The sequence below is a fragment of the Mytilus trossulus genome, chromosome 2, assembly GCF_036588685.1.
Source record: "Mytilus trossulus isolate FHL-02 chromosome 2, PNRI_Mtr1.1.1.hap1, whole genome shotgun sequence".
NCBI classification, from domain to species: Eukaryota; Metazoa; Mollusca; class Bivalvia; order Mytilida; family Mytilidae; genus Mytilus; species Mytilus trossulus.
This window is the reverse complement of record NC_086374.1, coordinates 58,941,545-58,968,886: the sequence shown is the minus strand read 5'-3', so window position 1 is coordinate 58,968,886 and position 27,342 is coordinate 58,941,545. Positions and strand designations below refer to the sequence as shown.

Below are 27,342 nucleotides of genomic sequence, written 5' to 3'. Positions count from 1 at the left end.
ACAAAAGTATTGAATATATTTTTGATTTTGAATCATTTCATCAAGACTAAACTTGACAACTTCATGAACATTTTATTGGAAATCGAAGAAGTCTATTGAGCTTATTTATTTCTTAATGGAATGGATCATGAAATTCTGACCATAAAGTGAGTTGCAACTATTTGTTTTGATATTGTTTGACATGCGTCAATGTCTTTCACGTCATTTTGATTTATTTTTATTACTTTTTTTTACATATCTTATTTTACTCTAATACTATCACCTTTTAATATAAATGTAAATATATTGGTAAACCTTTTTGTAAAGTGGATGTTAACGAAATGCAAAATATAAGTGTATTGTAATTGAGCACAGTTGAAAATATAACCCAGAGATTTCAATAACAGAAATACAAAAGGTTGTCGATTCGGACTCGTTATCTGCTGGTTTCTTTTCCGTACCAGCTCTACCGTTAATTTCTTTGTTTGTCGGTTTAAGGTTAAACAATCAACATTAGCGAAACATACATGACACATGTGATACGAAATATAACATTATATTGCCAATTTCGGTCATCTTAAATTGAGTTGTCTTTTAACAACTTGAAAATAATGTCATATCGGTTATTCACAATGAAAACAATAAAAAACTGTTTCGTAAAAGAAACAATCATAAAACAAAATGCATTATCGTACCGTTGCTCTTCCGGGAAAAAATTACTTCGTTAATATTTTGATTATTTTAAACCTTGAAAATTTGAAATCAATAATATGAATTAGTGAATATATACTATCAAACTGCAATTTGATCTACCTAAATTGATTGGATTTTAACGTTTGAAAATAAGTTTCCTATACATCTGATTTCATTGTTATCAATATTGCAATTTAAACCAAGTGTTCAATTATCTTGTGAATGGGATGAAGTAAGTGTTGGTACTTAAAGTCCAATTTCCGTTGGTAACAATAAATTATGGATTATTTCTTATATCCGTCTTACACATTTATTTTCCCCCTTAATCATACGTACTTATAAGGTAAATGATATAAATTATATAAAACATACAAACAAAGAGGACATAGTTTAGTTTGCACGAATAGATGTTCATGAATTATGTATAGTCGACAACTAAATTTTGAAGGCACAAACAAAATACCATGGTTGAATTTAGATGCTTCATGATTGTTTTCTCTTTTTGTATCATGTCAACTCAACATTAATACATTTATTAAACTTAAACTGTTCATTGTTGTCTTCCTGGTATCTTTGATGGGCAAAGTAGACCATATATGATAACAGTATATATTAATATATAATAAAAAGAAATGTACAAATAAAAGAACAGAGTTCCAATGTCCAACGCATTTTTTTTGTCGCACTTCAGTGTTTCTGTTGTTACGTTGTTTTCCGCTTATAGTTGATATGTTTCCCTCGGATATAGTTTTGTAACTCGGATTTGTTTTTCTCTGAGTCGATTTACTTTTGAACAGCGGTATACTTCTGTTGCCTTTATATATTTATCCAGGGTAAATAACTAAAAAAACGTTTGTTGTTGTTCTTTAGAACAGTTTTATAAAAAAAAAAAAGGCGTGCACAAGGGACTATTTTTGTTTTTATTGTAGACTAATATAAATAATTTATAAGATAGTAGGCCTTAAGTTTTATAAAAAAAATGAAACGCTAATAAGTCAATTTTACATCAATCTAATATTTGCTTGGGCTATAATTCTTTTAAAAGAAGTCGAACGTCCGCCACTATAGAAGTAATTCCAACCTAAAAGTTAGTACTTGGTTGTCCACTATATTTCAAATGCCAGATCGATACTTTGACTTGTTCAATGATAAATAAAATATATGTTTAAAAGATACATGATAGATACCAAACTTATTATTTTTGCTATATACATAAGCACTCTCATGGATCTACATGCAATCGACTCCTGTATCTTGACATTGCACAATTATGTCATGTCATAGTTTTCTTATACGAGTTGTTTTACGTTTGTTATTTCGGGTCCTTTTGACTATTTTGCAAAGCATTGTTTCGTTAATTCGACATGGGGATAGTAAAAATATGAAAATATGGAATATCAACTTCTCTTAAACCCCGGCCGCACAAAAATATTACTTTACGCACCGCAGTTATCTGCAATCATCCTTGTTCCCATAAAGTAAGCCTTTGTCAAAAGAAAAATATCTTTTTTTATAAATTGTGAAAGTTATAGAAAAAGGGAGATGTTGTATGATTTCTAAGGAGAAAACTGCCCTAAGAAACGAGAATTTAAATAACTATAAATCACCATAAGATGCTAGCTATATCATGGTAGAAATGAATATCTGTTTAAAAATTTCCAAAGACAACTATTAATAACTTAAATTACAAAACATAAGACGTACATAAGGAAATAAGAAAGACACTAAAATATAAAAAAATCAAGAAAATGTTGATGGGGATAATTTGCTAAAATAATTTTTTTTTTTATCTAAAACCCATTCTGAACGTAAACCCGCGTTTCACAGAACGGGAAAGGTTCAGTGAATTAGCTGTTTTATGTAGGTTATAGTGCAGAAGACACAAGTAGATAGTTGGACTGGTTTAAATCAGACTGGTTCTAGTTGAGCTTTAAGTAACAGTCTTCTACATGTGTATCCCCTCATACAATCTACTGCTTGGGTTTATTTTATGAGTTAGGGATCGCTCATTTGATTTTTTTAGGGGAACGTGAGGGGGTATGAGGATTCCGAAAATGAGTAAACTGGGCTAGTATAAGAGTTGAAAATTATAATTTGATAGAACATTATTATTATGCATCACAAAATGCAGGATATATTTGTGTACATAAGTTATTTATTATAAATGCGTATAAACAGACGAAATTTAATAGTCTATTCGTAAAAATAGTATACCATGCCCTTTCTACCTCTCGGTGGTAAAATATCTAGCATTAAGTTTTAATATGTGATGAATTCTGAATTCAAACCCTCGTGAATTATTTCTTGAACAGTTTTTGTTTCTTATAAAATATTCATCTGTATGGAAATAATTGTTCACTTTTTTCAAAATAATAAGCAGTATTTCAAGCATTTGAAATTCTTTTGTTCATATTAGTTCGGTTATTACAATGTACGCATTCAATGTTTATCCTTTCTATCACATGTTGTTATAGCCTAAATAGACATTACCTTAACAAAAAGAATCATTATTCCAGATCAGTGCGTTTCAGATGATTAATATTATCGAAGTCTTTGAAATAGCATTTTTCAAACTTTATTTTACAGATTAATGTATCGGTATTTTATTAAAAAAAGGAAAGATTTTTATTAAAATTTCAACGAATTACATATATCAATTTAGGAGATATATTTATATAGAATGTTATATGTATAATGTAGTTTTGTTTTGGAATTGTTTGCATGTTACCCAGCACTGTTAAAATTGTCAATTCACTAATCATAATTAAGACATACATTCATTGATTTGCCGTTGTGGTTTGGTCAAGACATTATCTACTGGGACACCAGGACAGCAAAGTTTACGATGACACGATTATGTTTTCCATAATCTATAATACCATTGTGTGTGAAAATAACGATAAAAGATAGAGACGGTCGATTTAAAAAAGAAATACAACTGTGCAAAGTGTTGCGGAATTTCGAGACTTCCGACATGTTATTCATCTGAAATCACAATGATTGATCTGAAATGTATAGCTTCATAATTCGTTTATGTTTGTTTATATCAGAGTGATTTTTGATTTAAAAGATTGAAATATCCGAGGTAATATGGACAAAGCAACTTTAAATGCTGAAAAAGGTAAGTATCATGTGAAAACAAATATAATAAAAAAATTCATCGTTAAAACAAGTTAAAAGTGTGTATGTGCATTTCGAGTCATATGATGTTGACAGCAGTATTTTGCCAAAATATATGAATATAGTTTTTATACTCTACATATATCTAAAACTTCTAAAAATACATTTATATTAAAAATGCTGCACTATCAACAATCAACTTCGTGCATGGAATACAAAACTACAAAGCATGAAAAACAATCTTACTTCGAGATTTTATCCTTAAAATCTAGATATGAGTCACAATCTTATCACAATGGATATTTTGTTACAAGATGTTTTATTCAAAATTGTTAATGTGGTTCCACATTGGGTGATTTTCGCTTTTTATCATATATAAAGTTAAAATATTTAAACCAATTTCTTAAGTAAATATCGTTTTGACACCGAGTGTTATAGCTAACGGTAGATCAATTTGATTTACATATAATGTTAGTTTAGAAGTTGTTCACACTTTTAATTAAATAAGAGAAATGATATAAGTGATACCATATTTGAATAACTGATGTTTGTTTGATAAAGCTAAATGATAGTTCCAATATTCATTCGACACTTCTCTAAAAGACGACTTTATAAATATATGGAAAAAATAGGTTTAAAGTTTTACCTTAAGAATTATTTCGAACATTTATTTATAAGATAAATAATATTGTCTTCGTTTATCTTTGTACTTTTACTTGACTTTTCATATGCTGATATTAATAAGAATGATGATTTGTTTTGTAATTAAGATGTCATGAAGATAACAAGTAAAATAACAAAAATACTGAACTCAGAGTAAAATTTAAAACGGAAAGTACCTAAATAATCAAATGGCAAAATCAAAAGCTCAAACCATTAAACGAATGGATAACAACTGTCCCATTCTTTACTTGGTACAGACATTCTATTATGTAAAAAACGGTGGAATAAACCTGGTTTTATACTTAGCTCAACTTCTTACTTCTATGACAGTCGCTTAAAATTCCATTATATTGACAACGATGTAAGAACAAAACAAAAAGATATGATAGATATAAATGTCAAAAACAGGAGTACATCCCTCAACAATGTATTATGTATTATAAATATATCTTCGTATTCAAAACTGTAACAGATATATATACTGATTTGCGTAAAACATACATGAAAAAAAATAGTCTAAAGATTGAAAACACAAAACTAAATTGTAATTATTTTTAAAATTAATCAGGATCATTGCTCATATTGTTTTACACTTCATTGACGAAAATGTGTGATTTTTTTTTATTATACCTCAGTTTTCATTTGCTATATAAAATAAGTACACAATATTTTGACTATTTTAAAAATTGCAAGCATTGCACAATTCAAACGGTAAATAGTTTCCAACTATTGAACCTCGATAGAACTATTTAACTGCAAGCGTCATTATATGTGGCGGATTATCAAATGCAGCTACGGAATTGGGGAATTTTGAAAATACTGTGGGAGTTGAGAAGTCGCAGTTTATCCAGGTTTGATGTCTGTGCAAGACGTAGCCTTAGCATTTCCGAATATTTATGAGGTAAACGTTAAACAATATGGTACGGTTTCTGTTTTCTATATAAACATAATGTTTTTTCCCTGCCATTTATTGTCTGCTGTGTTCTATGATATGATAGAGCACTTACTGACTGAATAATTTTAAAGTAAACGAAAGTAAGACAACAACCAACAAATATACCAATTTGAACAGTGTTCAATTCATCCAAAATGTGTGTTTAATTGCACTGTCAAAGCAAAGGGAAATAAGCGATCACAAACAGTTTTAAAAAAATCATCAAATATACATGGCTTATAATTCAGTACGGCACACGCACCAAATTCATTATTGAAAGTCTTATAAAAATATGAGTCGGATGTCTAATTACTTTTGTTTCGACAAATGTTTTAAGTTAAATGAAAAATTTAATACAATCTAGCATGTGTATGTCATGATAATGCATTTACATTGACTGCTGTTCTGTGATAAACCTCCAATAAATCAATCTGCATGCAGAAGGATTTTCGGAAAAATAATTTTTCATAGACTTCTCACGTTTCATCTTTCCGGAACACCATGATCCGGAATCTATAATCTTTTGCTTTAAATCAAGACTCACTTAATGATTAGCCTACAGTCTGTTGGAAAGCTTAAATAAATGGATAAAATCGTCATTTTTGAATTAATATGGAGAAAACAACTCAAAATGCTGCAACTGCAGGTAAGAAATAAGTTTGCAATGTATAATTTTGAATTTTTATTCTGGGTTTTTTAAAACATTTTTAAAATTATTTAGGTAAGTTAGTTACAGTATACTGTAATAAGGTTTTTAAATTATTATCAACAAAGCGTGTGTCGCGTTAGTGCATGTGAATCTTTTATGATTTGGTTAAAGCAGCATTATTTGCCAAATGTTCAGATGCCATCTAATAACCCATGCACTTGATCTCCGAATATTGCCATTTTATGTGTACACAATACCATATATAATTAGACAGAAACTACATTCAGATGAATCTCATGCAATAGTATAAAAACAATTTTTCTAGGTCTGTTTGATTTCATGTCATGGATAAAAAAAAAACTCAAAATTATGTAAATCTTCGTTTCATCCAAGTGGGGGTCCGAATCAGTCTTCCTGCTGGCTCTCTACTTTCAAGTTGTCAGCAGTGACATTCCACATTAAATAACTGAACGCATGTAATGGGTTTCCAACTGTGGTGATATCGGGTCACGTGCTTACGGATCCAAATGTGGTCGAAAAATATGATCTGAAAGTATGAACAAGCAATATTTGTTTTGCTTAATTTACCAAAATTGAACCAACTGGTTTTTTTTTAATATAATATTTTTATAAATGTATGAAACAAATGAGATATTTTATATGTATTCAAATTCAAGTCTTTGTATATGCGTTGCATTTTAAAAAAAAAACATTTAAAAAAACACGTATAGCTACACCAAAAAATATGAGTTATTGTACTGGTTGACATAATAATCTACTGCAACAAATTATCTTGTGTTTCTTTATTATGAAGGTTTATACAGTTGAACAAATTGGCTAGGAGAGCAATTTTAATAATTGAGCAAATAAATGAAAATTAAAATTTATAAAGCATTGTTTCAATGTAAAGTCCTCCAATCCAAATATTCAGTTTAAGCGTTAATAGTTAAATGGGTTATTTTTGAGAAACGTACAAACTTCTATTTTAACTGTCTGTTTACTCTTCTGGAACATCCCAATTTTCTTTATAATTTTGCAGCTACGTCAAACATTGACCAGCAAATAGACAAGGGTGAATTGTTAATCCACAAATTATGACATATGTTTAAACAATTGTGAACGTTCTATTTAATATAGCAAAATATAGTAGGTATTATACTGCATAGCCAATAGTAGATATATACACTGTAAATATGAATAGTAAATATGGTATTTCTATTAGAATTTAATTTATCCTGATAGAATCTTTTTATTTTTGTCAATTCGAAATACGGTCTTCAATTGTAAAGTAGAAGATTGAAAAATCACCTTCAGAGTTATGACGTTACCGAACATGTCTTCGTTCATTTTTTTTATTATTTGTATTTGCAATTGATTATACGAAATGTGCAACTAATTGTAACTATCTAAAGAGTCTATGTCACTTATTCCTTACAAGTATTTGTTTGGATAATTTTTTACAACTTAAGGATGTATTCTTCTGACGTTTCAGTCCCGTTGATATCTCGCTTTAGAATTATTTCCATAATATGTGATACAAATGGAAAATATCAATGAATTTAAAAAATATTATAATCAAACTTAAGACTGTGAAAAGATTGTATATTTACAATGAGCAAATTGGTGAGGGATAAAAGAAATGATTTTACCAGAAGCATGCACATCTATCCTTTTTTTCTTTTCAAATTTCTTAGATATGCATTTTTCAATCATTTATAACAAAAAGTTTTTAAAATATGCATTTTGTTCTTAAAACTAAAAAAAAAATCAAAAATTTACAAATTGACTGCGTTGTAAATTTGTCACAAAAAAGCATCAATAACATTAATGGTACCAATTTTCCTGCACCAGTTGCACATTTCGACAATACATGTCTCTTCAGTGATGCTCGTGGCCAAAATATTTGAAATCCAAAGCTTATATAAAAGATGAAGAGCTATAATCAAAAAGGTCCAAAAAGTAAAGCCAAAACCGTGAAAATAATCAGAGCTTTGCACGAGGGAGCTACATTCCTTAATTTATAATAATTTCTAATGGTTTTAACAGCAAATTTTAAGAACACAAAAAAAACGTATTTTCCTGTTGGTACCGAAGTACTGGCTACTGGGCTGGTGATACCCTCGGGGACTAACAGTCCACCAGCAGAGGCATCGACCATATATGATAAAAACTTTTTTTATATTAACACCTACCTACAGTTTTTCTCATTTAAAATTATTCATATTGGTCCACTTCATCTTTATAGAAAGTACTAGAACACACCCGTGATATCGTGGGTCCGTGACTGAATTAAGGTATATAACTATGCGCAAGCCTTATTTTAGTATTAGTATGGTCATCTGATAAAGTCATGCCGATTATAAGATACACAGTTTTTCTCTGCTTTCAAATCTTTCTGTTTAAACCCGTCGAACTGGAACTTATCAATTATTGGTAATATTAATTATTTGGAAAACAAAAGGTCCTGGAATGGAGTATTTCTTTATCAACAACATTGTCCTATATTAGTTATAAATAAAGATGAATTCTTTGATTCGCTGTTTTACGTCATGTATGCTCACTAACAAATTGAAAACTGTTCCTCATTTTTAGTCTTGTTATCTTAGAAAGTCTTACTGATTAAAATACTACAATAGGTAGCTATTTGACAATTTAGTAGTGTCAACCCTGTGCTTATGACCCGTGTATATAGCATATTAACCCTGAATACACCGTTTGGTGGTGCGCCTGTCAGATGCGGAACGTACAGATAAGGTAATAGGTAACAGGTGAATATACTATTGGTATCGGTATCGGACTCGACCCGGAACTTCTTAATTATTGGCAATATTAATAACGTGGAAAACAAAAGGGCCTGGAGTGGTGTAATTTTCAATCTACACCTTTGTACTATATTAGTGATATATAAAGTTGAATTCTTTGATTCGTCGTTTTTACGTGATGACGGCTGAAAAATTGGACTTCGTAATTTTAGTATTATAGATAAAAAAAAAAAAGTTTAATTGTTGAAGTGTGATTTTTTTTTTTACGATAATACCCCAAATATAGGTACAAATTCATGAAAAATAGGAGAATCATCATAATTGGGTACTTTCAAAGGGCCGTAGCTAAAAAAAAAAGTGCACCACCATATGTTTTTGTCTTCGTCAATTATTCTTTAACAGTCTTATAAACTCCAAAATCAGATTAAGAAAGAAAATTTATTTCTAGAAATGTTTTGCTCCTCTGAGGTGTACATCCTTAAATTCTTTCTTTGATCACTCGGACATATAACATGCGTGTAACAAAAGAAATACTATACTTACGTACTATGAGAAAAAATTAATGCCCAATCTTATGTTTTAGTTTTTTATGGACATTTTTTAGTCTTTCACTGTTAGTCCCTTTGGGTTTCTTTTTCCTTGACGACTAAATTTTCTATTGATATTTTATTGACAGCCCACCCACTATCCAATTTCCTTTCCCCTTGGTATATTGTTTTTAATATGATTGACTTAGATCTGATAACGTTGTAACTTGGACATGTTTGCAGTTTAACTAAGTTTTGTAAAGAGACAAGTTGGATCTTGAACATATACGCAGATAAACTAGGTTTCACAAGAGAGACATTTATTTGTGTCCGCTGGAAGAAACAAAATCTACACATATCAAGGGAGAAAAATCATATTTTTTTGTTTGATATAATCACAGTTATCAGTTAAAGAATTATGTTTATTAAAATGGTGTTTATTAAAGTCGTAACTTTGGCTAAGGATTCATAGTCATTTGATAATAAACGTACTGGTTTGTTATGTTTTGTGAGTTCAGTGTGTATCTCCTTCATTTTCATATCCAATTCCACCAGTGACTAACTATCATATTAAATTGAATTAATCACTAATCCCTAAAATTTCATTAAAAATATCAAAGAAAACGTAAGGCTGATGATATTGATTTGACTTGTAAGATATTTGTCTAGAGTGAAAGTTGTCACGCTTAAGCCAAAGGTAGACACTTTATTATATATTCTAAGAATTTAGTTTTCGCATTATAATCACTATCAACCAAGTTTATTCGCGTCTTGAAAGCTCAAAGAACAAAAGATGAACAGCAATTACTTTTAAAATGCAGCTATGTTATGAGATGTAGCAATCTCTTGATTAAAGGGAAAACCATTTTAAAGTTGATTATTAAGTTTAAACATTCATTCATCTTTGACGATAACTCATTTATGGACTTGCTGTTAAAATAATCAGAGCTATTTCATGTCTTAAACAAATGAAAAAAAATAAACATATTGGATATTCTGGGTTGCATTTTCTGTTTTAAACTTATTGTTTTTCTTATAAGTGAGTTGCAATAAGTTCGAAGTATAAAGCCTCTTTAATATAAAAATGTATTCGGTTGAATAAAATAGCTTCATCTTACATGTCTATCTCGACCTCAATTGTGCCATTGTACGTATCCCCTCCCCCCCCCCCCCCCCCCCCCCCACACACACACCACCTCACACATTGTCTCAAGTAGTTAAGTGGTTGTCAGTGGGTTATGTCTTTTCATACTTGTTTTTTTTTCATAGATTGATTTTGGCTGTTACTTTTCTCAGTTGAATTGTTTCATATTTGTCAAGTAATGGCCTTTTATAACGAAATGTCAATTTATTTATTTGTCATTATATCTTAAGAAAGAAAGCTGTGATAAACCAGTCTGATCGGTTTATATGTATTACGTCTTTTGTAGTGCTCTTGCTTTCTATTTCTAAAAAGTAAAATCACAAAATAAACTGAACCCAGAGGAAATCAAATCGGAAAGTCCATAATCACATGGCAAAATTAAATGACAAAACACATGACAAACGAATGGACAACAACTGTCATATTCCCGACTTCATATCCAGAAATCAACACCCCTTTTCTAATTTGAATATTATACTAATTAAATCGAATACGGGTCATGGACATTATATTAAAAAAATGCCTCTTTTAACTTTAATTTAAGTGATGGATCAGGTTGCCGGGGCAGAACATAAATATTCACAGCAATATACACCATTTAAACGAAACATAATGACTGTTGTTGCAAAAATCAAGGTTCCTGAGCTATTTTAAAATTTGAAGCGAGAGGCTTTTATCATTGCAGTATAAAATACTGGCAAAAATGGCTGAAATGTCAAATTTGAAAACTTCGTGTTGAAAATTGTCTAACAAGGTCAATGGAAAACAGGTTGCCGGGGTAAAATTTGAAACATGAATGTCCAAAGAATAAGCAAGTCCAAACTTGTAGATGTAGTCGTTGAACTCTAGGTTCGCTTGTAAAGTGAAAATGCTCCTATTTGCAGAAATATAAACTCACAAAAAAGCAAATAAATCACTAAATTCGCGTCCATTGTTTTGATTTTGACCGCCTGACAACTTTACAGAAATATCAGAGTGGTTATAAACAAGGACTATGAGACGGGCAACTTATAATATCCGTGTTTTAAAGATTTTAATGATATCAAGCCAGTCGAGTTAAAACTATTATCACGTGGTACAATTCTCATTTACGTATTATGCATATTAATTAAAATAGCACTATTAATTTCTTGCTATGTGGTACAGGCATTTACAAATGTAGAAAATGGTGGATTAAACCTGATTTTATAACGCTAAACCTCTCACTTTGTACGACAGTTTCATCAAATTCCGTTATATTTAACACAATGGAAAACACAGGATAAGAAAGAAGATTTTAATTAAAACCTTATTTGCTATTATCGACTAAAAAGTCCATGCATTACATGTAAAGATATTCAAGCAATAAATCTGAACGGAAATGGCATTGTCAATAATAATATAAAGATGTATTGTTTTTGAAGATCTCTTGGTAAATTATCTAAGGTGGAATTGATCTAAAATATTGATTGATATGAACAGAAGGCGATATGAAAACACATAAAATTATTCACCAAAGACACTAGGTTAATGATTTAGTACACCAACTCGCGTATCGCTTTAAAAGTACTCATTAAGTTCTTTGGGTTCAAGTTTTAATATTTTATTAAAGTCTCACCACATACAATCGCCAACTAACTATCTTTTGAAAGCCTAACCCTCTTTTTTTACTCATATAACTACGGTAAGAATACAAAACATAGCACTTTTCTAAGTTCAAATAGAGTCAAATTAACTGTCATTAAAAATCATTGCTGAAAAAGATAAGGTCACCATTTCAGATGAAACAAAAAGTGTTCAATCAATTCTGAGGTTTTTTATCATCAAAATTGTATTTTGTATGTTTAAAAATAAAATGGTTCAGTATTCTTTCATTTGTCTTTTTGGTGATATCCATTTTACGTGGCTCGGTACTTGTACATCCATCTATTGTGTTATGATATGTTTTTGTGTTCTTGTCTTTTATTTTTATTTTTTTAAGTATGCTATATCTATATGCCTTTTTGTGCTTCTTTGTTAGGGGACGACCATTTGATATTCTGGGGGGGGGGGGGGGGGGGGGGCAGGAGGATTTTGAAAATAAATAACTCAGCCTTGATAATCACAAAAATAAATGGTTTGTTCTGTGGTAGTTTGAAAATAAATAACCTGACTTGCAATGTATTGAAAATAAAAAAACTCAGCAGGTCTATAGCTTCTTGGGCCTTCGGCGGTTCCAAAACCCTTCAAAAACAAATTCCCTCGCTCCGCTCGCCAAAATATGTTTCACAATTCTTTTAAAAGAGGCTAGGTAAAACCAAACTAAATTAACTTTCATACTATGTATGTATGTATGTATGCAATACATGTATTTTGCTTGGGAATATAAATGATTCATTTTGTGAAGAAAATTATAAAATACTTAATCCAATTATGCTGTTGTCTTTTATTATATACTTAGTTCTATGTATTTGTGTTTCGTTTGTCCTGTCTCTCTATGTATCATCTTAAAATGTTTGTATATTGTATTGTCCTATTGTACACAAGTATGTGTCTGGGGTTATGAATGAAATCTTGAATCTTAAAATTTCTGCAGGGGATAATGATCTTTTCTGATTAAATGGTACATAATGACTGACTATACATGTATTATTCATAATTAACAAATATTTAAGAAAAAAAATGTATTTTTTTGAATATCATAAATAGAGTTGTGAAAATAAATAATCAGTCCCTTGCTTTAATGAAAATGAAAAATCTTGCTTCAATAGTGCAGAAAATGAATAATCTGTCCTCTCAGTTTACAAAAATAAATAACCGATCAAAAACAAATCCTCCTGCCCCCCCCCCCCCCCCTCCAGAATATCAAATGGTCGTCCCCTTACATATCAGTTTGTTTTTGTAGTGATTAAGATTATGACACAATGTTGACTGTTGTACTCCTTTTTTTAACAGTTTACCTATTATGTCTGTTTGTTTTGTTTTTAATCCACCATTTTCTATATAAAAATCCCTGTATAAGTCAGGTATACATATGACAGGTGTTATCCATTCGTTTTAAGTGATTGAGCTTTTTACATTGCCGTTTGATTAGAGACTTTCCGTTTTTAAATTTCCTCGGACTTCGGTATAGTTTTCACAAAACAAAACATGTTATAAATATCATGCATGGACTTTTTAGTCGATAATAGCAAATAAAGTTTTAATTAAAGTGTGCTTTTTTTCTGTGATTTTACTTTTAACAAACAAAATTTAAATCGGTACACATTCATAGGATAAAGTTGGTTGAAAAGGTATTGAAAATGGGGTCAATGACTTAAGGTCAAGTTACAGTAAATGGGCTATGTCACAGATTTTTTTTTTATTTGGCATACAACTCTGGCTCGATAGATACAAATTTCTTGTTTTGGGATATAATAATTCATATTTTGTAAAGAATCACACTGAATCTTCCAGAAAATATACTGAAGATGATATTATTAAAATGCTGGACTTTTTGATCGACAATATATTTGTTGAGTTTGGAGGATTTATATTTCAACAGACAGTCGGTATTCCAATGGGTACTCATTGTGCACCCCTGCTGGCTGATTTGTTTTTGTATTCGTATGAAGCAGAATTTATTCAGAACCTTCTAAAAGACAAAAAGAAAAAGCACCTTGCGAAATTCTTTAATTTTACTTTCCGATATATTGATGATGTTTTATCATTGAACAACCCATACTTCAGCCAATACTTACATCTCATATATCCTAGTGAACTTGAAATTAAGGATACTACTGAAACTAGAAGGACTGCTTCATACCTTGATCTTTTCCTAAATATTGACGTAGATGGACGACTTCACACGAAAATCAATGATAAACGGGACGATTTCAACTTCCCAATTATCAATTTCCCATTTCTTAGCAGTAACATACCCTCTGCCCCTTCGTATGGTGTTTACATATCACAATTGATACGTTATTCACGTGCTTGTTCACACTATACGGACTTCATATACAGGAGTGTGCTCCTTACGCAGAAACTGCTCCAAAAAAGTTATGAGGAGGACAGATTAAAATTGACACTTCGTAAATTTTATGGACACCATCACGAATTGGTGGATCCATATGATGTCTCTTTAACCAAACTAGCTAAGGACATTTTTACCACATGGTAGATTGTGGTTTGTCATTATGTCGTCTTATCTTTTAATTACCAAACGTGACTTATTCCCGATTGTGACTGTTTTGCTGTATGTGAATTCGTATTACTATAAGACGTGTTTCTGTACTTGTTTATCCCAAATTCATGTATTTAGTTTATATGTTTAATGTTATATTTGTAATTCTCATCTTCTCATTTTGTCAAATGTGTTGACGTCTTTTTATTATATTTAGGTGTTACGGATAGAAAAATTAATCACCGCCTTTATTAATTATATTTAATTTTGTACGATTAATTACGTTTGAAGTTGGATTCATAACAAACTGGACATATATATATTACAGTTAATTGCTATTAATAAGTATTGCAATATGCATTTTGTTTTAATGAATTATCAGTATTTAGTTTTAATATAATCTTAAAGCAATCCTAATTCTAGCTCACTTTTAAATTATAGTTTTTCATAGTTATCAAAAGTACCAGGATTCATGTGTGACGTCATGCTGTTTCTAAATTTTATAAATTCAAATGTAGCATAACGTTTGCCTTTTCGCCATCGTATGTGACGTCATATTTTTAATTGCGTTAACGCCTGGACTGATTCTGGTGTGTCTATGCTGTATTGAACTTAGCATCATGTATTCGGGTTTAGTTTTCTGAAATAAGTTAATACTTTAGTTTCATTATGAATATATCTTTTACATTCATTTGTTAAAATTTACTGTTTGCAATAGCATGAATCGTTCTATATAATAGTGTTCTTATCCCGGGCATAATACAATGCCGTATTTAACAAAACCTTTTCAACTTTTGATCTTCAGTGCTGTACAACTTTGTACTTTTTTCACTTTCGATCTTGTATATCTGGGCGTTATGTATTCGGGTTTAGTTTTCTGTAATTAGTTTTTACTTCAGTTTCATTATGTATATCTCTTTCATATTCATTTGTTAAAATTTACTGTTTGCAATAGTGTGAATTGTTTTATATAATATGAATGTTCTTATCCTGGGCATACAAACAATGCCGTATTTGGCAAAACCTTTTCAACTTTTGATCTTCAGTGCTGTACAATTTGGTATTTTTTTCGTCACTGGTGAGTCTCGTGTGGACTAGACGCGTTTTTGGCGTATTGAATTTTAAACCTGATGCTTTTTGTTATCTATTAATCATGCTGTTCTTTGTCTAATATGTTCTGCTTTTTATTTGTATTGTAGTCCTGTAAATTTTTGTTTTCATTTCAATGTTATATTTAACTGTGCCATTAAAGTGTGAGGTTTGACATGCCTTAAAACCAGGTTCAACCCACCACTTTTATTCCCCTTTAAAAGTGTCCTGTACCAAGTCAGGAAGATGGCCATTGTTATAATATTGTTCGTTTCTGTTTTCTCTTATTTTTGAGATAAGACGTGGCACTATACTTGTCTATCCCATATTCATGTATTTGGTTTTGATGTTATATTTGTTATTCTCGTGGTGTATTGTCTGTTGCTTGGTCCGTTTATGTGTGCTGTTGCGTTTCGGTGTTGTGTCGTTGTTCTCCTCTTATATTTAATGCTTTTCCCTCAGTTTTGGTTTGTTGCCCCGATTTTGTTTTTTTTCCATGGATTTATGAGTTTTGAACAGCGGTATACTACTGTTGCCTTTATTTATCGATAAACTTAAACTGAAAATCGAAAAAATAATGCATTATCTCAATTATTATTTGAAATATTACTGATTGAATTCTTACAAAATGGGTTAACATGTGTATAGAAAGCACATAAAATCGGCGAAAACCCTTCAAAAATTTGTCTTAAAATCGCCAAATTTCTAATTCTACTCCATAGATTTTTCTTAAAAAACTATATGTTGTTGGTACATAAATTTCCGTTATAATGATGCAAAATAAAGATAGGGTCACCGACTTCGTTTTTACGGTATACATCATTCAAAGTTGCGTTCTTTGTGAAAAAATCCAACAAAACGTCGAAATAATCGTATACTAACGTTATCGCGTTGCAGGCCGTAAAACGTTGATTTTTGACGTTTTTCACTACCAACAAGGTAACAAATTGATTATTAGACAAAAAACGAAGTCGGTGACCCTATGATTATTTTATATCATTAAAACAGAAATTTATGTGTCAACAATATATAGTTTTTTAAGAAAAATCTAGGGAGTAGAATTAGAGATTTGGCGATTTTAAGACAAATTTTAGAAGGTTTTTTGCCGATTTTATGTGCTTTCTTTACAAATATTCACCCCTAATAAATGAAATCAATCTGCAATTTTTCAGATAATAAAAGAGATAAATGAATTATTTTTTCGATTTTCAGTTGTAGTTCAACGAGCCAAGATTGTATGCAAATTTTTAGCAAAATCTGCGACATAGCCCATTTACTGTAACAGTTCCTTGACCTTAAGATTAATACAAAGTTAATGTATAAAGTAAAATAACAAAAATACCGAACTATAAGGAAAATTCAAAAGTTAGCAGAAGATAAAAGTGGATGTCTTTCTAACACAAACGATACAAACGGCTTAGCACGCTCATGTTTTGATCATTTGTTTTTTTACATACGTTTGCAAAGTTAACATTAATTTTGACAAACTATGCACTCGCTTAAAATGCGCCTACTGTTTGACGTTCGTAGTATGTTAGTACAAACGCTACCTGTGTTTCTAAATTCAACCTTGAATTTAGTAAAAGTATAGGAAAACATTAGAACCATATGCAAAAAGACCAACAATGCAGTGAAATCTTCGCCCTAGTGCTTATCATATCGTATAAACATAACAAAAATAGAAAAGAATTACTTGCTAAACCAAGGCAAAAGATGGGAGACTTTGGAAAAGGGATCCATGCTTTAACAGTATGAGCAAAAAATTCCCGAAACACTGTTAGTAATAATCTTAGTTATAGGCAACACATCTTAGTTATAGGCAACACATCTAAGTTATAGGCAACACATCTAAGTTATAGGCAACACACTTTCAAACATATGAAATAGAAAAACGGTGTAAAGTCTTGAGATTTATTACTATGTTGGTTGAAGGAACTGCACACGATGTCAAAAATCAAACATCTACACTGTCGTTTTTTTTCTACGTTGCTCTTCTCACTTAAAACTGAATTTTTTTTTATCAATCTTTCCGTGAATGAATCAGACTAAAAGATTCCACAACTGCAACAAGTGTATAATATTACGATATTTCCCCACTTGGGACAGTTTTATTCAAATACTTAAAGCGCGAGGCTTGTCGAGCTTTTTGGATAATTTAACTGTTGAGAGTTGAGAAAAATAGTAATACACAAGTTACAGTGGTGGAATCTATTTCTCTTATGACTTTTATCCTTCCTTTTCAAAGATTTGAGGAAAGTTGTTTACCTTTGATGTGACGTCATCAGGCATGATCGCCATTTTTTATGACGTCACAATAAGAAAAACTCAGAAGAAAACTAGACAATTTACGTCACAATTAAATTTCAACTAATCATTTGCCGAGAACAGATTTTTCACTAGTGAGGAGAAACATTTTCACACCGGTCAGGAAATGTGAAAATAGCACAAGATTAGAGAAAGTTGTTATTTAAACATTTAAACTTATTTTGATTTGTATATATATTTACATTTAAGAAAAATGTATTCGATTTTAATTAGGATAGTACATTCATTTAACATTCCTCTTCTATAACAATTTATTGCCGAGGATAATGAATGTTCCCTTCAGATGAACATTTGATTTTTTTTCTTTCAATCTTTTGCTCAAAGCTCATTTCTTAATAAAATAGTAAATGAACGTTAAAGACTTATATAACCCATGACAAATTGCATCTATTAGATAAAATCTAACATTTAATTTATTTTCTTTCTATTTCCAATCATTCATTTTTTACTTAATTTCTCATTTCTTAGTAAAACTGTAAATGAACGTTAAAGAATTACGTAACCCATGAAAAATTGCCAATAACGGATAAAATCCGATAATGGTATATTTCACCGGTGTATATTTCTATTGATGTTAAAATGGCTCGGTTTGTTAAGATTCGTCTCTAAGGAAGTTACCTGTTGTCTCTTTCAATTATTAGCTATAAAAACCCAAAGACTTATTTGTCTATTGAGAAATTTCTATGATAATCAATATCTTTATCAATTACATTGTATATAACCACTGCCACGAATATAGATTTCCATTTTATAAACGACATGGTTACATAAACTGATAAGATATTTACAGTATATACCTTTCTCTAACTTTATGGAAATTTATCCCTTTCCGAACCCATTGTATAAAAAAATTTAATCAACGTGTGGTTGCTAGTGATCTCAAAAGATCATTGGATGATTTCAAAGGTCATGACCTTTTTAGCTAACTGAATGAATAAAAATATGATAACAGGTGTTGATGAAATTGACAACTTCGTGCAATGTGAAAGGCACTCGAAGGAGATTTTTGGTTAACAAAAAAAGAAAATGTCTTATTAATCATTAGAGAAACAGATTCTTACATAGATACTCGTGGATTATCGGATTTATCCAATCTCGATAGTTAAATTATAAATTTTAAAGTCCTCGCCGATGCGGCTCGGACTTTAAAATTGATAATTTAACTATCTCGATTGGATAAATCCGATAATCCACTGGTATCAATGTAAGAATCTATATTTATATAACTAAAGGATTTTAGGTCATTTATCTCAGGCTTTTCTTTCTCATTTTCTCCAGTTATTCTCTCCTGTTCTTTATATTTTTGCACCTTACTATTTTTCAGTTCATCTATTTTTGCACCCTCATTTCTCTTTTCTAAATGTTTCGACTACTTTTATCTTTTCTCTTACCGACTTTAGCCCCGGTCCATCATTTTTCCTTTTCTGTAAACTCCATCCGGGACCTTTTAAACATTTCATCTATGTCATGACACAGAGCTTTCATTATATAGAGGATCAGTCAAATGGCAATCCTTTCACATGGATAGCCAAAACGTGCCGTTTTCTTTAATGAAAAATGTTAATGTCTGGGTATGAGGCGTTTTCTATTTTCTTTTACATACGCGTCTGGCGTAAATATAAAATGTTATCTTGGTTTATATGCTGAGTTTATTTACGTGCCTATTATTTTTTTTCCCTTTTTTACGTTACTGCCCAAACAACTACGTAATATATTTACTCAAACAGTAGCGGTCTCAAAAAAAATTTAAAACTGCTTTTTTTGGTGCTAATGCAATGAATAAGTTATATATCATGCTTTATAGTTTAAAAATACTTAATAATATTCTGTTATATAGCTAGTATGGAAATAAATATATGTAAGTATCTATTCTACTTTCATTTTAAAAGATTATTTGAACGATCCAGTATATGGACTGTTTCTCTTTTTGGTCGGGTTGTTACCTCTTGATAAAACTTTAACACAAAATCGGTTCTTATAAATCCTTGGCGTTCAAATATTTGGCTTTGAGCGTTCCTGATGAAGGTAAATCCAGAAAGGGTTTCGGACGCATAACATTTATATAACGAGTTGTTTTCAACTTCGTTTTTTATATAAATTACGGGTTTCCATTCTCTGTTCTCAGACGATCTTCTGCTTTTTAAATTACCTACTTAAATTTGTTTGATTTAATACTCATCGTGTTTTTCATTTCCTTATTGAATTATTTTATGTTTGTAATTTTTCAGGTAAGATGCACGACCTGCCGCCAGATAAGGCCCTTTTATATTGGATTCCGTCCGGTTTAGTTGCCATTGGTATGCTTATAACCCTCCTGTGCTCATTCTGGAAATTTCATAAAAGAAAAGTGTTTATTCGTCAGCTCCAGCAAGAGTATATGGAAGTTAACTTAGCAATTAAAAGACCTAGAATTGGTGCTATAAGATGCAATACACATGGTGCAAGATGGGAAGATTTAATGGCGTCATTAAGTTCTTCTAATTTTCCTAATATTGGGCCTTATTTTAGACATATCAACCAAGTAAAAAACTTAAACCCGTGTGGTATGTATTTTAATTACACAAAATTTATCTAAATTCTTATCAATTAACGATTTACTACTTTGCGTCAAATATTTGATTTCATATCTCATTCCAGTTTGTTTCTTCTACTTTGAATTTTCTATTTGAATTTATTGTGTTTTTATATTTATTTATTTTCAATTTTTTTATTTTCTTTTTGAAATTATTGTGTTTTTATATATATTTTTTTTATTTATTTAAAGGGGAGGGGTTATTTAGCTTAAATATGACCGAAAATCTTTAAATTTTCTACCAGGACCGATAGATTACATGTATGATATTTTTTTCGAAATGCAATTTATAGTATTTAAAAGTGCAAACTAGGTTATGAGAACTCTACGCTTAAATATTTTCCTTATTGGTACAAATTTAGACCTTCTGTTAATAACGAATTATAATTTGTGGTTTGTATCGTTTTGTTTAGAGTTATGACAATGTACTTTGTAAAGACATTCAAACACCTTGTCCTCGTTATGTTTCACATGCTGAAGAAAAGTTGCCTGAGGTACAGATGACCTTGCTAGATTGTTTTAGTTCTCTGAAACCGCAAGAAATTTAAAAATGCTATTATTTATTATTATTGTAATTGTATTTTTGTTTTGTCTAGTGTACTGTTGTAGAATTTGTTTTGAATTTATTTGTATAATTATTATATTATTTTTCTATTTACTTTGTTTTGTTCCACTTATTGACACAGTCAAGATGAATGATGTGTTTTAAGATCTACATAAACAATAGTACATATTTATGAGCATGACATGATAGGATATCCTCATCAGCGATTTTCTTTAACAATATAGTTCTGTCCTCTGTATGCCCCAACTACGAAAGTAGAGGGGCATTATTGTATCCGGCCTGTGTGTCCGTTCGTCCGTTATTTGTCCGTCTGTCCCGCTCAGTCAGGTTAAAATTTTTGGTCAAGGTAGTTTTGATGAAACATTGAAGTCCAATCAACTTGAAAGATAGTACACATGTTCCTATGATATGATCTTTCTAATTTGTATGCAAAATTAGAGTTTTACCCCAATTTCACGGTCCACTGAACATAGAAAATGACAGTGCGAGTGGGTATTCGTTTACTGTGGACACATTCTTGTTTGGAAATTGTACCTAATAAATCAAATACACAAATTGTGTAACCTCGTGGATATATCAAACTTGTCATAATGTCAAACTATTGACCATTGGTGTTGATCTCAATCGTTTTTATTGTTTGTGTCGTTTTAAAAAGCAGACAAAAAAATACCAAATTGAATAATAAAATGCGCGAAAAATATTTCTGTATTGAAGCATATTCTTTATCAATTTTTTTTATTTCTTTTAGCTTAATTATGACTTTTTTTTTCTAAGAATTTTAACGAAATCAAGAACCCCGTTGTAAAATGTATCTTTGATTAACTTAATTTTCCAATTGGATTGGTGTCTCTAGCATCCTTAAAACACCCTAGCTTGATATACACATGTCACAGCTTCCAGAAACAACTATATAAACCATAATATAACCGATAAGTTTTGAGTTATTTCACTTTGTCCAACGAAAATTACATTTTTCACTTAATTGATATCAAATGGGAAATCACAAAAAGATACAATATGTTTTAGTTGGAACCCCCCTTTTTTTTGGCCGATCAATGCACTTGAATTGGAGCATATACTTGGACCCCCCCCCCTTTTACTCTGGGTTGGGACCCCCCTTTTTGGCTGGATCCGCGACTGCTTACGATAACTCCTAACAAACAAAAATGACATAAGACATATGAAGATCGGTCAAAATATTCAAGTCGGAAAGCATGTCTATTTCCATACATTTCATTTTATTCTTAGCAATGTTTTACAACAAAATAAATCAGCTTTTCGAAACTTGAATGTAAATGTTCATGATTGTTGGTTTTTTTGTTGCCATTGTAAGAATCCTGTATCAAAGATGACCAACAGTAGCCATAGTTTCGTCTTTGAAGTTTTCCTTCTCGTTGATGACGTTAATGGTTAGATTGTACCGCCGTGACGTATTAAAAAAAATCACAACTTGCTGACAGAATGACTTACACTTTCGGAACACCTCAGTTCATATAGAGTTTTAGTTGGGTTCGCAATGCTCACTCTTCAGTTTTCTGTGTAGTATTTTAGACACTAATTTATCTGCGTATAAATGGGATTACCATGTTTTGTCTTTCTTTTATTGACTTATTGCTGTCAACTTGTTATATTCTTCATCGTTTGTCTTTGAATTTCGAAAAATTAACAAAATAATTTTATTTTTACTAGCTACATTATATGAAGAGAAGGAGGACTCACCAGACAGACACTTGTCAGATAAATATTATAATAATCATGGAGTATATGAGCACGAAATTAAAACAGGCATTAATGCCTATTATGAACAGACTGGTTATATTGAAACAGAGACAAAACATAGAGAGAAAAAGAAGAAAAAAAAGCGATCAAGATTTAATTTATATGGAGCCACATATCACAACAAAGACTCTGGTAATAGCATTGAAATTGCAACGCCTTCGTCGCCAAGACGACTTCCGGTGATAGAAAATCATTTATGGACAGATTATACGAGAAGCAGTCCACCGTCCAACGAACGAAATTTACCGTCCATTTATTATGCTCGCAGCTTTATTCATAGTAACGATAATGAAGTATTTCCCCCTCCACATAGTAAGTTTATATTTTATTAGAGAGTTCTTAGAAAGAGACCGACACACCCTATGATACGTATATTTGATACCTATAAATGTTGTGTAGTTAGAGTCCCGAGTCTTAATCTTATTATCCGCCTCCTATTGAAACCATTCTTACTACCTACCCCCTTTGAATTTTTCTTTCATATATAATCATATTTATAAATGAAAAGAGTTTAACCCAGTAATATTGATAATTTTGTATCGATATTAAAGGTCTTTAACAAGCTTTTGTTATGATGATAACATCAACTCGTCTTAATATTAACTCGAGGAACATTTACGTTCATAAGACAAATGAAGTCGTTTTTAAAGTTATAAAATCGATTGTCCTACAATTAATACTTATTAAAACTCAATTTTCATTGACAAGTTTGTGTTTTGGCGGACAAATTTAATAAAACTAATTTAAAACATCTTATTGTACTGATATATACTTAAAGTCTTTACTAGTTAGTTTAAACATATTTGTTTTATAGTGGATTTGGAAACAACTTGTGGACAGTTGTCTCAATAGGCAATCATACCACATCTTCTTCTCTTTTGTTTTTATATATATTTGCAACTTATGTTAATCCCTTTCCACTTTGCGACTTTGCGGGTAAGTCTTTAGTTGAAGTAAAACAATGTTGCTCGAAACCTCAGAATTAAAAATAATTGATAAAGGATATGTGGACATGCAATCGAAAATATATTGTCATGTTCTATGCACGTGCAGACACCATTCAACACAGATGTTGATACATATTGTCAAAATTCAAAAGTGCATCATCACAGTGATACATTGAGTTTTTCCATCACGTTTCTCATTTGAAATTAATAAACCATTATTAATGAAAATTACGTGAATTAAAACAATTGTGATGTTAACATAACATACTACATGTACATATATGTGGTTAACATATATGTAAAAGTGCAACCGCGTAATATTACACTGCACTTTTATCGCCGACTCAAGATCTGACGGATGTTGTTAATGATAAAGCATTTTTCACTAAAGCGTCATGCGCACTGAAATCGGTTACACACGTCTTCATCAACCGCAGTATTGTGAGGTCTGTCAGGCTTTTTATGTTCTCTACAGAAGAATCTTAACCTCATTCAATACATGTTATACATTATATAAGCGTTTAAAGAATTGTCTAAGTGTGTTAAAACCACAAACATTTAGATGATACAAAAAACACCTCTACAAGGAAATGCAACGTAACCAAAACTAGGGAGACGGATTAACATAGATTTTTCTTGTTTCAGCATGTTCCGAATCCCTTAGAATCTGCTGTAAAGTTGTCATTTGTGCACCCTTGATAAAAAAAAAAGTTGAATATACGGTGAAGTCCGGTGTATCCGTACACGTAAACATTTTGTCTGAATTCACTTTGGTAATAATCGATAATATTTTTTGAACAATTCTTGACGTGCTTTAATTTTTTTAAGTCTTCTTCGTGTACTATATGGTTTGACCCTTCAAATTCTATTTAATTTGTTTCCAAAAGTAAGGAAAACCCCCGTTTTGACAATTTTCCTACACGCACTTTCACAATGCAAACCAAAATAGTATTACTTCGAATACTGATTTTCATCTAAAATTCCATGTATGACCTTCAACATGGAGCGAGCAATCACAAAACACACGGTAGTGTTACTTCCTTTTCCTTTTTTATCGCTTGTTTTTGGTCGGAATTCTTTGCAAATTTAACATTTCGATGACCTAAGATTTGAATGTTAATGAACACAAATAAATATGAACGTCATTTAAATTACCGACTTTAACGGGTCATAAAGATAGATCCCATCATAGTTTGATCGACAATCTAATCGTAAAATGCAGACGCAATAATACATAAAAAATATACTTGTAAAGGATAACGTGAAGAACACAAAATTATAAGAGATTGCAACATCTCACAATTACTGGACAACCGATGGAAAGCAGACAACAACGGGGAATATATGTTCTAAATGGACCATCTTGGAAATATACAACGATCAAGAACAAAAATTGAATTTACTAGTTTTTTGAAAATTAATTAGAATAGAATGATAGAAGTACATGTATGCTTATTGCTCTTTATGATTACAAGTTTTTTTAGACTGAAATTTATGAACGAATAGAGAATGAACCCTTTGAACTATATTTTTATTAGTCGATTTAAGTATAGTATTTTAGATTATCAATAATTATTTTTTTCTTGAATATTTACTGCACACACACAGTTTATTTTAGGGTCGAGGGCCAATACAGCTGACTGAGAATCTATACCAGTACCAAAACAGAAACAGTCAGTTCACAACACTTTTATTTAATAATCCAACTTTTTCCATACAGACTTGTTCTGAATGCTGTATTTCATATATCAAATGTGAATATAGGGCCAATATTTCCAATATGGGCTAGCAATGGTGTGAATATAGGGCCAATATTTTCAATATACGGACTGGCAATGAATCCTGAATTACATGCACAATATATGTGTATTTCATATCGGTTGAGAATAAGATTCTCTTATTGGATAAAAAGGGGTCACATGACATTCATTAATCTTCAGTTATAAATTCCATCGGTCATTAACAGATCAATACGGACCAGAAAACCGGTCGTAAATGAACTTTTACATGATATGGACCGATGGGGCGTGGTTTACGTCTGATAATGACCGTTGGGGCGTGGTTTCCGTTTGATAATGACTGTTGGGGTGTGGTTTCTCTGTTAATGACCAGTGGGGCGTGGTTTCTCTCTTTAGAAAGATGGACCTTTTATAAAACATATTCCTGTTTTTAATATGGCATTTTAAGAGTTGTTGAATTGTTTATTACATTTTTTCGTTAATGGTAAAATTAAAGAGAACTTAATTAAAAATTTATATACTGAAAAGTTGCACTAAAATGAATGGCAGTATTACTACGACTGGTCTTCACTCTTTGCTATAGAAATCGTACAACTACTCGAGTTCGCTTTAGGCGTTTTGAATTTATGAGAATTTTCCAAAACATGGTTTCTCAATGAAATAAAAATAATAGTTCTTGAAAAAACTGGTCATTATCGTGATACATGGACTGCCCTTGGGATAGTGATATTGACTGCGACAGCGATAATGACCTCGCCTTCGGCTCAGTCCTTATCACTATCTTAGTCAATACCACTGTCCTGTGGGCAGTCCATATTTCACGATAATGACCAGTTTTTCAAGAACTATTATATAATTACAAGTAATTCAGAATTCATTGCCAGTCCGTATTGGAAATATTGGACTGGGCCGAAAAGCAATATAGATCACATGATTTATATGACCAGGACGACGTCACCAGTATGACACATGCCGTTTTGGTAGTATTAGGGCAGTTTTAATCGTAATATTTAATAATGTAATCTCTGTGTTGTTTCAGAGGTAGAACGAACAGAATCTAAACGTTCAGTTAAACAGTCAAAACGTTCAAAAAGAGAAAAGCCACCACAGGAAGAACGAGTTTTCTGGGTTTTGGCAGCTGATATACAACAATCGGCAGTGTAAAAGTAGAGCATTGATAGCTTACTTTATGTCTGTTGACATAGTTGTTAAAAATAATATGAAGGGAATACCAGCAATTTGTAAGCTTTTTAAGTTTGAACATCTATATAAAAAGTGGTATGCTAGATTTCACGGCTATAAGACATTACGGGACATTTTTGTCGTATGTTTATTCTTTCAGTTTTGTTTTAGTGTTGTTGGGTTGCTATTTTTTATTTACATAATGTTTTCAACCATCAGACATAGCTTCCTATGTGGTATTGGTTTTTGTTCATCAATGAAGGTCACATGGTGGCCAAACGTTGCTAATATCAACGTCATTTCGTCTCTTGTAAGTAATTGTCTCATTAAGATGATATTTGATATAAGCGGCTGTCTAACTGGATTTAGCACTTTTTTAAATGACCTTAGCGAGATTTAGCGCGCTTTTTCAATTGACATAAGCGATAGTGTGCAAATCTTTTCGATTATTTTTATTAATCTAAATGCCATCAATTTCATTCCATTTTATAATAAACACTGGACACTTTTAATTTGCAAAGCACTCATTTGCAAATCCGCCGCCGCCTCA

General features: G+C 31.0%; 1 protein-coding gene across 1 annotated transcript; it reads left to right on the top strand.

Moving 5' to 3' along the window:
- Nucleotides 1–27,280, top strand: LOC134705278 (uncharacterized). The gene is made up of 4 exons (XM_063564029.1): nucleotides 1–146; nucleotides 20,237–20,551; nucleotides 22,835–23,236; nucleotides 26,650–27,280. Exons 2-4 carry the CDS (start codon nucleotides 20,242–20,244, stop codon nucleotides 26,772–26,774), a joined length of 837 nt encoding a protein of 278 aa, XP_063420099.1. The 5' UTR covers nucleotides 1–146; nucleotides 20,237–20,241; the 3' UTR covers nucleotides 26,775–27,280.
- Nucleotides 27,281–27,342: the final 62 nt, after the last annotated feature.

Coding starts and splice junctions, on each gene's coding strand:
- LOC134705278 (XM_063564029.1), top strand. CDS start 20,242: ATGCACGACCTGCCGCCAGATAAGGCCCTTTTATATTGGATTCCGTCC. Junction 20,552..22,834: donor AAAAAACTTAAACCCGTGTG/GTATGTATTTTA, acceptor TATTTTTACTAG/CTACATTATATGAAGAGAAG. Junction 23,237..26,649: donor AGTATTTCCCCCTCCACATA/GTAAGTTTATAT, acceptor GTGTTGTTTCAG/AGGTAGAACGAACAGAATCT.